General features: G+C 36.7%; 1 protein-coding gene across 7 annotated transcripts in view; it reads right to left on the bottom strand.

Annotated features, from left to right (window-relative positions):
• The window catches only part of EPHA3 (EPH receptor A3), a 550981-nt gene that overhangs the window by 193569 nt on the left and 345402 nt on the right, over positions 1-12010 (bottom strand). For all 7 annotated transcript variants that reach the window (XM_067546251.1, XM_067546250.1, XM_067546247.1 and 4 more), the window contains one exon: positions 11020-11680. In XM_067546251.1, coding sequence (XP_067402352.1) covers positions 11020-11680 — 661 coding nt within the window. The remainder of the gene's footprint in view (positions 1-11019; positions 11681-12010) is intronic.

Below are 12010 nucleotides of genomic sequence, written 5' to 3'. Positions count from 1 at the left end.
TGCTCCTTTAATCTCCATATATACCCTCCCTCCCCCTTACATGTAAATGCTCACCCAAGGTTTTTGGACTGACAACCTCAGAGTCAAATTTCACCTGAAGTCAATAGCATTTTGTGTTAAGGCAGGATTTTGGTCAGAGGTCTGAGTCTTCATTTGATTCATGGAGGAGACAGAGTATCTGCTGTGGCAGTCTGAGATTTCCCAAACTTTCCTCTTGCTAATATGCTTCCCACCCGACTTCATGGTCTTGTATTTTTTAGTATGAAAACTAGATTTAGAGATTGAATGGCTAAGCCTCTCTCATTTTCTTCACTGATACACCTTAAGTTCTCCTCAACTGGCAGAATCAAAGCCCTGAAATTGCTTTTATTTTTCATATAACTCTTCCAGAAACCAAACCTGGAAATTCCTAAAACAGATTTGAAGAACTGCTTGTTAAAATGATTGCTTGTACCTGTCATCTCATTATTATGATCATGTTACAGAAAAAGGGCTCCAACTGCAGATTTTATATCCTGCAGACCTTCAGAGAATTCCAGTTGTTTCACAACCTAAAAGAGAACTTTGTAACAGCTGGAGACACCATCATTTAATTGGACCTACCTCACATTCCAATGTTTGCTTGCATTTCTTGTACAGTACAGTAATCATTGATACATTATTCAGTTCAATATTGAAGAACATAGGTAATCTTTAGTTTCTAACCAAATACACTTTATTTTAAAAATAATACATCTCTACACACACAGATAAAACTTTTTTCCCCTTCAGGGAATAAGATTTGTTATAAAATAATATGGAGAAAATAATTCCAGGCTCAATTTTCAAAAAAAAGCTTCTAAATTTGTAAGCGTAATTTTACATGTACTAATGTATGCACATGCAAATTGCAGATAATGCATGAACAGAAAGAATATGTACGATCAGATCAGGTCAAATCCTGTATATGTAAACTCTATGTTTGCAAATGATTGTTTGCAGAAAACTATTCATATACATAGTACATCAAAGTGCAATACAGCAGAAATTATCGTTTTAATTTGATGACTGCTGTTAATTCACTTATCTGCAAACAGATGACCATTTCATAGTATCTTAGTTGCATTATCAGTCGTTATTTTCTGTGAATACAGTAATCAAGTGATACCGTGAAAGCAAAGATGGCTGATACTTTAAGAAAAATGAGAACACCCCCTGTAAGAGATGTAAAACTTTTGTCTTAAGCACTCGTATCATATATCCTCAGGATATATGTTGTTAGAAAAAATATGGCTTCAGAGACCCAAGAAAAATATGGCATTTCTCTTTGAGGCTGAGAGCTGGACATTTGTGGTTTATCTTTTCTATCATTCTCTTCCCAAAAGAGAATTGTGAGAAACCAAAGAGTGAGGGAGGGAAGAAGGGGGGAGGGGGGGGGAGAGAGTGAGTCGAGAGAGAGAGAGAGTCAGCATGCACAAATCCGCAAGTTGTTCCATATGGGCTGACCCTTGCTGCCAATGCAGAGCTCATTAAAGGATGAGCTTTACTCATATTTAACTTTACTTGTATTCACATGCTTAACTTTAACAGAACTTAAGCATGCGTCTGAAATCAATGGGACTTAAAGACATGCTTATGTGCTTCGCTGAATAGAGATGGACTGATGAATTTAGGCCTTAATGTAATCCCTCCCTAATGCTGTAGGTCATTCTAGTTGCCCGCTTTGAAGCAATTATTTTGTGAAACAATAATATGTTTGTACTAACAGCAGGTTGGACAAGGATACTATGTATATGATTTTTTTGTTAGCTTATAATGTTGCCTACGGATCTACTATGTGCCATTGTACATCATTGTCAAAACTTCAACAAAGAAAAAATATCATTCCAGAAAGAGTAAAATGATATGTTCAATAAGCAGAACACCCGACCAGAAATACAAAGGTTGGAAATACCAATGGCAAGGAAAACTGAGCTATTTCAACAGTATTGTTAGGCAGAATTGTCCCATCTCATTTAGGCAGCTATTCAGGGTTGGCTTATTGTCAGCCTTTACCATATGTTTTTTCTTCCCTTATTGAAAATGAATCTTCCTTTCAAAGAGCAGCTGTTCTAAATTATCACATCAAATTTTAACCTTACAGTAGACAACCATTGAACCCACAAATTCATGACAGTGAAGCATTTTGCCCCCATGACCCTAGAAATATTTGTACTTGTTTGTAACTAAGCTTCGTTTGTGTTTAAAACAGAAGAATTGCTTGTGGGTTTTTTTTTTCCCTTGCCACCAAGTACACTGATTTACATGGCATCCAATGTTGATAAGAACTTAGTGCAGAAACTACAAACAAATCCTAGACAATGAGTTCCTAATCACTCTGGCTCCTCTAAAGAGTGGGTGAAGGCTAAATCATTATGGATCAAGATTATGCCATCATGGACCAAATACTGTTAAATGCAATCTCAAAGCCAAGGAAAGTGAACCATTATGGATACAATTTTGATTATCCAATTTGTGATGCAGAGTGACAGTCAATTCTGCAAATTTTCTTGCAGACATAACTGTTCAATAAAGTCTGATATCAATTACTGGTTATTTAGATGTCTGCCAACAGCCTGTTTTGACAGCATCCTGTACTTCAGGCTGAGGAGCAGCAGTCATCTATATGATTCTCAACTACTCATACTCATCTTTCAAGATGGCTCTTACTTTAAGAGCATTTTCATCAAATGTTACCAAAACTTACACTTCTCATTACAATTGCTCTCTATTAAAGTCTAGTACCAGCTGTCAGTTGTAATGCAAACCCCTATTAGCCTTCATAAGTTCCTCTCTGGAACTAATAAGGGATTGTCAGATAACTCTAAACACAGGCACAAGTGGTGAAGAAACCGCTGAGCGGGGGATAAAAAGGGGGAATGGAGGGGGAGTGCAAAGTGTTCAATGAATTCATACTGACAATACAATCTTTGTGTAAGTATGAACTAAATCTTATGTCTGAGTACCCCAAAGTGCAAGCGGGAAAAACCCCTCCAAAAACACATTTAAAAAAAAAAAATCTTGTGAGAGCCACAAAGAAGCAAAACCATTAAAATGAAAAAGGTTCAGGAAATGCCAGCAAGGTCCCTTAAGGGCCCTTATCATACATAGCTGAAAAACATTTGCAACAAAGACCTGAACAAAAACTCAAAAGCAGATGCTTTGATGTTATCTTGTACAGTACCAAAATCAGAAACAAACTTCAGGTTCACAAATAGGAGCCAAGTGGTCCTCAGATACCCCTTAATTTCTGAGCAGGGGAAGGGGGAGGGGTGCTCTACTGTGTGTGCCTTTTGTTGCTTAAAACATAAAATTACTAGAGGTGCATGTTGCAGAGTGGACTGCAGTAGTTCACAGCACTAGGAAATCACCTTCTAAGACAAACAAATTTGAGTTATATAAATGTACAGTGCAATTTTCCTATTTTAAGTTGTACTAGGTACACTTCTGAAAATATTACCATTTCTGCACATACATGATTGTGTCCCCCACAAGCTTAAAATGCTCTCTGAAAATCCAGCCCTGAGTGTCAGAATTATAAAACATGTAGACACTGCCCTTTTACACATAAATTTCGGAGGGAAATATTAGAATTTAAAAATTCTCTAAGACAAGAATACCATTTGGTCTGTTGTTAACAACAAAAATGATTATGTAAGTAGCAATAAACAAACAGAAAATCTTTAGACATTTTTATCACAGCTGGCATCAAATTTGTTCTGCATTATTGGAAGACATCTTCTCAAGTCAATATACATAACTGGAGCTATTCCATACTTTTTGCTACAGCTATCTATTTAAGACTGATTCAAATAATTTCTCTTTTTTTATTAGACAAATTTCTATTTTAGTTTTTTCCCCATCTATGGAACTGGTATGATAGTGTGACTAATGTGTTCACATATTATATATTGAATTCATTTAGCAATATTTGTAAATGTTACCTTATTTTTTAATTATTCATCTCTGCTTATGACATTCAAATCAGACAGGATACTGGTTACCATCGACTTTCAGGGAGAAGAGTTAGACCAGTGCTGAGCACTTGGGAAAATCCCACCCAGAGTTTTGTTCATGAATTTTTGGAATCTGAACTGGATGAGAATAATGCATATTTCATTGCTGTAAGTAATGTATGTGCTGTGACTTATAGTTCTCTCTAAACAAAGTAATTTTAGATAGCATAAAAGCTTAAGAATCTCTAGTTTTAAAAAATATTTGTGAGAGAAAAAACAAATTTTTCAAACTTAAAATAAAGGCCACTGCAAATCCCTGTTTTATAGTAGATGGTTTATACTGCAGGACCAGTGCTTCATTTTGTGTGTTTTGCAGATTTTTGTAAAAATACCATGTAAATGTTAACTTTTAATGTTATTGTTCGCATTATGTGATTATACAGTCAGTCAGCCTAACAACCTTTGAATTTTTAATTAAATACAATAAGATCTTGTAGATAGCCTACTAATTATAATTATGCACCTAACTTAGTGTCCTCGATTGCATATGCAACCTGTCAGATATTCAGATATTTCATTGGGAAGCTACTGCCCTCAGTGGCACATACAGTAGTAGATCAATAAACCTTGCTCATAAACACATACTACATGTCTCCTCCTGTGTGTGCTCCCACTTGCACAATGTTAAATAACTCCTAATTGCTCCTTTCCCTCTCTTCATTCAAACCACGTTTGTTGAAAGCAGGAATACAATTTTTGACAAAGAAAAACTTATAATTAATTATGCTGAGACCAAAATTGTTATTTATATTTAAATCTCTCTCTCTTTCCTCCTTTCTTCTTTAATTCCTCACAGTATATTAATACAATTTTTCATAACTATACCTCAGAAATATAGTATTCATTCCTCTGAAAGAGTTCAACAAAAATGAGATTGTTCAGATTTATGTAGGCAGGTTTGGCATTCTTTTCATATTTCCATGAGTTGAGAGATATAAATCTAGTTTGGGACACTGTATCCATAGAGCTTAAGTGTTTGAATAATTTAGTGTTAGTGGAGAAACTGAGAAAGCATTTCTTTGATAACCATGTATGTTGCACATAATTTACCTTTCCCCCAACTTTGCAGTAACATTTTTTCTCCCTTAACTTAACTAAACTACTCAGGTGAGTAAGGGTTATCTGCATGAGGAAGGTTCACTGGATCCAGTCCTTAAAGATTTTTTTTAATTATTTTGTTATGTAAAATTTGTCAGTCAGATGTGGTAGAAGTTTTAAACTTTATCACACAGGAAATTTATTAGACAAAAAAATAAAAACCATTTCATAAATGCCTTATAAAATCTCTCAATAATTTGAATTTTGAAAATGCACAGCAAAGCATTACAGCAATTCAATATTACTCAAAAGTGGAAATCCACCACCTAAATTTAAAACTGCAGTTTGCAATGCTAGCATATAGAAGAAAATGCACTTGTGTGCTCAGAGAGCCACTCTCCTCAGGCTCACCAATTTATTTTTGTTCTACCAATTGGAAACACAATGGATTTTGTGCTCTGATGTGTCACCTGTTAAAAAAGTGCTCAAGTGCTTGTAAATTCATTTTTGCTCCCAATGGGTACACAATTTCCCATTGTATGTTTGCAAATTTCCCTTGGAAACCTTCCAGATTATTATATAAATAGCTGTCAGGCTATTTTTCTAATATTTAACCTAAATTTTCTTTTAAAAATTTTCATCTCATTGGTCCTAGTTACACTTTGCAATTTACTTCCTCTCCCTCCTTCATTTTTGGAAGGGTATAAACTTAGTATGGATCCCACACATGCAATTAATTAGCCATGCTAAACAAATCCTCATTCATTTTTGTTTTTCTTTGGAGTGCAATCCAGTTTATATAAATATTTCTGGTTATGAGGTACCCAGAACTGACCACCATGTACTAGATGTAGGTTCTCCAGAGTCATAAATGCCCACTTTATTTCTAGAGAAGGACTACTTCTGTATTCTCTGTCATACTGTAGAAAAGATTCCAACTGGAGAAGACACTGTCCTGGCTCTTAGCAATGTAAAGAAATTGATTGAGAATATGATATTAGAGCCAGTGACCAAGGGCTATATGCATTCCACTTAGTAGGAATGAGTTCACAGATTGAAGCAGCAGTGCAAGGTATTTAATTGCAGGAGACCAAAGGTCATGCCTACACTAGAGAGCTTACAGCAGCACAGCTGTACCAATAGAGCTCCACAGCTGTAAAATAGCTCCACCTCCACAAGGGTGGTAGCTATGCTGGCAAAAGAAGCTCTCCTGCTGACATAGTGCTGTCCATACTGGGGCTTCTGTAGGTGTAACTTATGTCACTTGGGGGGCTGTTTTTTTCACATGCCTGAGTGATATAAATTATACCAACAAAAATGGTAATGTAGACATGACCTTGGAGAAACTGAATACTCTAGTGAGTAACAGTTAATGAGTGGACATATTAAAGTCCAGCAGAGTAAAAGACACATGGGGAATTCTAAAAGATATGATAATTAAGACAAGTAACAATTCCTCCATGCCACCAAGGGAAAAAATATCAGAAAATGTATTTGAATTACTGGGAAGTGAGTCAAGGTTTATAAAAACAGACTTTCATCTATCTAGGCACTTGTTTGGCACCTGTCACCATAGGACGGGGGTACCTTAATAAAAATTAGGTAAAGCATTAGTTCAATATATACATCTGGTCAACATGCATTATTGGGAATTAGCAAACAAATTTACTGTACCAATGAAAATTACTTTTGAAAAGTTCTGGACAACTGGAGCCAAGATTTAAAAAAAGAGTAAGATAAGTACAGCTTGATTAGATGGCAACTGAACATGGGGAGATGCGACCAGTCTTTCAAATACTTAAAAGGTGCAAACACCAAAAAAGGAAAGGCATTCTAAAGCACAGTAAAAAGGGGCATAAGTAGGAGACCATGGGATGAAACTAAGAAAAAATAAATATACAGATGAATAGCTGGAAGAGTTTTCTAACAGTGAGTTCTATTAGAATGTCAAATAATCTCATAAGGGGAAGTGGTGGAAACCACCCATCCCTTGGGGCGTTTAAGACGAGCCCAGACAACCCATAAGAAAAACTGCAATAGAGAACAGTCCTTTACTGGTTGGAGATGGACTATGAGACATAACATCTAATTTCTAAGATATCCATAATGGTCTCTTGGGAAACTTGTGCAGAAATTTCCCATTGTTCTTCATTCTAAAGAATTAAATGTCACTACTTTAGAAGAAGGGATATAAACAAAGTAATACTTTCACACATCCATCTTCTGTATCTAGAGACTGACACCAGAGGTTCAAATCAGGTTACAGCTGAATTAAAACAAGTCACGTGAAAATCCAATTCTAAAAAAAAACCCATCAGAAAACCACCAAAGAGTCCAACTGATAATCTTTCTTCAACAGAAGCCTAATTCTGTAATTGGGAAGAGTGCTATAAACAAGTTCCCCCTCAAACACTGGCAAAGTTATGTGATGAGAACAAAACCCAAACGCACATATTACTGTCCAAATAAACACCTCAGACACTAAGATGCGTCAGCAATGTTTATAAAAAAAAATGAGAGTCCTGTAGCATCTTAAAGACTAACAAATTTCTGCAGGCATAAGCTTTCATGGGCTGCAACCCACTTCATCAGATGCCTGAAGTGGAAACCACAGATAGGAGGTATATATATACGTCCAAGGGTAAGAAACATAACAATGAGGAGGGCAAGTGCTAACAAAGTCACTTCAGTTAGGGTAGATGAGGCCTACTCACAACGGTTGATTAGAAGGTGAGAACGTGTGAACAGTGACAATTACTCCTTGTAATGAGATAACCATTCCAAGTCCGTATTCAGACCCAGTTTATGTTTATAGCAATATTTATAGCATTCAGTAGTTCCACTGACTTCAACTGGGATTACCCCACATTGCAAAAAATCAGATGTGAGGATAGTTCTTTGCAGGATAAGGACCTAAATCTTAATTACCCTGAAATTTATTGAATAGGCCAAATTCCTCAAAGGGACTACTGCATATTTTCTTGACAAGTGATTTGCCTTCACACATACATTAACAAAGGCAGCTACACGAAAGAACAAAGAAAATATGAAGATTAACACTTTGCTTTCCTGTAGCAAAATAAGGCCTTGATTATGCAATTGATATCATGCATGCAGACTGTTGGGCCCACATGCAGCCTCCCAGCCAACAGAATTTTTTACTGGAGCATCAGTCTGTTCATGCACTACCAGAAGCAAGATCAGGGCCTAAAACTAGTTTGTCTGATCTTGACTTAACATGGAAACAAACATGAAGCAATACTTTCAAATCACATTTGTAATAGCTAAGCCCAGTCCCTATCCTCCCTCCCCCCCCCCCCAACTTACCCCTTTCCTTGCCATGCCCCGGAAACAAGGCTGTCTTAGAAGCACAAGTGAAAAATGGTGTGTGATGCTTATTTGAGGTCAAGACTGCGTCATATTTGCCAATATGAAGAGAAGCTGCGCATGATGATTTCAAAACCAACTTTATGGACTCATCATACCCTATTAGAGTGCTTAATTTCATTACCAGTGACAATATTCTTCTAATGCAAGCTCACTTCATATTTGAAAATGTGTTATGAAATGCTCATAAGGACCAGTATTAGAGCAAAGAGAGAAGACAATAAAATGTTCTGGTGTGAAAGCAAAAAATCAGAACTTCAGAGAGTGCTTGCACACAGGGTCAAATAGTAAAATCCCTTACATAATTAAATGTTTTTAAGCACTCTGAAGATAAGAAGTGCTATATCATTGCTGTTCCCTCTTCCGATTACATTAAATTAATTTCAAGTAGGAGAACTATATTATATCCAATTCCCCATTCATTCAAGATTAGGTTTGTAACCCCCATTTTGTGTCTACTTCAAACACTACAATCCTGAATCTCTAGGCCTGCTGCTGACAAGCAAAAAAGGGACATAAGCAGCCAAACTGAGACAAAATGATCAGAACAGCAGCAGTTAGGAGCTGGATTACCAACTGCTTTGAGAGTGCCATTTCAATAACACCATGGTGAAAATATTTGACATACATGAGTCTCGATTAAAGTTGTCAGGGCAGCAGGATGTTGTATGCAAAGCCAGAACAAACCAGGACGTCCCGTCACTTTTGCTAATGGTCTGATCATACAAAGCCTATTTGATGAACATATGGAGTTGAAGCCAAAAGAACAGGACAGAAGAAGTGGACGCCAAGAAATGACTGTACTGTTAGGTTCGGCTTTTATGTTTTAGATTCATGGTCAAAAGATGCATAACCCTTGCTGACTTCATTAGGAACAGCACATGCAGTGTCTGAAAGCAAAATCTGACCCCAAGAAAAAAATAATAGCTTTTTTCACTGAATAGTTCTGCATTGGTTCAATTTTTTGCCGATACTTTCTGGAGTGACTGTCTTTTCATGCTCATGTGTGAGTGTAATTCTAAACCAAGAGCTTTCCACCATTTACTGGGATAAGGGCTCTAATGTTATAACAAGAGTATATATGGTGGTTAGAGTAATACCAAAATTTTCCCCAAACTTATTAGGAATTTAAAATGTGACTACAGGAGGCCCAAAGATCATGCATGCCTGAACAATAAAATTCTAACTCCTGTTGATTTTAGTGTCTAATAGAAGTGTCTAATTTGTGTTTTTTAATTTGTCTGTAGCTACTTGAAGGGGAAAAAATTACATAAAAACTTCAGCTCCTTGAGTCACCCTTTCCAAGATACAAACAAGCTAATATCCAATTCAAAAACAACACACTTAATGTACACTTGATCCCTACTGCTTCCATCCCCACCCCACTCCCACACACACATTCTGTGGAAAATCCATTTTCATTAGAACAACGGGACTCATAATTGCATAGCTTTGGTTGCAGAAAAATTTCCCAGCTCCCAAGGATTTCTCCTATACACCTAATAAAGACTGTTGGATGGCCTGTGTAAAAGGAGTCTACTAGTCTCAAGGACGTTCAAAGTGATGACCTAAACTACTAATTATTACACTAACTCTTTTCATGGATAAATGTAAAACTCTTTTTTCTATGGGCACATTTCAAGAAGAATCATCACAACTGACATCTTTGTTAGCACTAGGAGGCTAAGGATTTGACAGAAGAATTTTTCACAACGAAAATAAATTTCAAAATGTTAACATTTCCCAGAAAAAAGAAATTCTGAGCTTTGACCACACTACTCAGTAGCAACCAGTCAGATTAATGACCAGGACACTAAGAGAATAAAAGAAAAAGCCAAGTATCTTTGAGTAAAAAGCAAAACATCAAATCATCATTTCATTGAGACAGCTGGGCAAATATCAAAAGCGAATAAATCAAGATTCAAATGCTTCAATAACTTGGCTTTGGCCAATCTCAAGCTGCAGCGTGTTTCATTTCTAGGAGTTTTCACTTAACCAAGTTTCACTGACCCACATGTTTGCAGAAAATGATTTTGAGTCAAAAGTCTGAGGATTCATAGAAATGGAACTTAAGGTCTGCAAACATTAGTATTCACTTCTCAAGCATTTGCACACTTAACCAATTTGGAACCAGAAACACCACCATGTGTTTTACCTGACAGGTCATGACTAACCAACACAACTCAAGTACCAAATAGTAAACAGAGAGGACTGCAAACAGGCAAGCCAGAGTTAAAAAGTTTCAAATACTTTGACACAACATATACATTTGAGGAAGTTGCAATGTGCCGATAGACAGTCTGTGAGAAGTAAGCCAGGCGAGATTTGCTGAATACAGTATTAGTTCTGAATTATTTACTCAACCCTAGTAAATACAGATGTTTAATTTATGTAAATAATGTTATTTAACCAAGAACTATTTTAATGTGCAATTTTGTGATCTCATAAACCTATTTTATTAGCTTGGGAAAAATTAATATAAGCCAATATAGGCCAGATCATGGACAGATAGTGAAACTCCTGCTAATAACTGAACTGTGAGCGTTAAGTGCGTTGTTACCTTGGCATTCATAGCCTCTTTCTTCATAGCCAGCATTACACAAGCACTTCCCTATGGGCACTAGCCATTCTCCTTCTGTACTGCAATACATCTTGGGTGGGTCTTCTTCCTTGGAATGGTTGACACAAGAACCTTGCACTTCCACCAGCGACTGTGAGTCCATAGGTATTGTATCTGGAAACATGGCCAGGTTTTTTACAGTGAAAGGGCACTTCTTGAAGTACACTCGCACAGATACTAAGGCAACACATGCACCCACATCTTGAAAAGCCAAGTAAAAACCTTTCCTGCTGACACGTCCCACCTCACGAACTTCCGTATTGAGCTTCAGAATTCGATCCCCAAGATCCATTTGGGTGAAGCTCTCGTCAGCTGCAATGGTGTCAATTTTTGTAAACTGATGTTCTCTGAACTTGACCGAATGGTCATCATCAGACTCCATATAATAGAGATTGAAGGTCTCTTTGCAAGTGCCCAGAACCAGAGGAATGCTATTACAGTCCCTCAAGGTAAACTTGAGCTCCACATAGATTTTCTGAGCTGAGTTGCGTGGAATCCAGTTTGTTCTCAGCCAGTTGTTCTGGCTGTGATCCATAACATTGCACACCTGGTAAGTTCTGATTGGTGTATAATGTTCATCAACTCCACTAATCTCTTCCCACTGAAAAAAAGAAAAGAAAGAAATATATTAAGTACATTGATTATGTCAACAGCAATAGTAATTGCATTTAGAGCTTCACATTATGAGCAAACAATATAAATGAAGGGTCTGACCCCCCACTCTAGAAAATTTCCCTGCTTTACCTAGAAATTTGATGGGAAAACCTTGTCAAACGTATGCTTCTGTTCCCATGAACACTTTAAACACATATAGCAGTTACCATTAAGTAGTCAACATTTATCAAATTACTACAAGGCAGTACACAAGAAAAATTATAGTTATTTCCCCACACTTAGAACTATGGTAATTGTTAAATGTTGACTTTTTAAA

This window comes from Emydura macquarii, unplaced genomic scaffold, assembly GCF_026122565.2.
Source record: "Emydura macquarii macquarii isolate MOO-44397 ecotype Brisbane River unplaced genomic scaffold, CSIRO-AGI_Emac_v2 contig_1119, whole genome shotgun sequence".
Taxonomy (NCBI): domain Eukaryota; kingdom Metazoa; phylum Chordata; order Testudines; family Chelidae; genus Emydura; species Emydura macquarii.
Note: the sequence above shows the minus strand (reverse complement) of the source record. Positions and strands in the feature narration are given on the sequence as shown.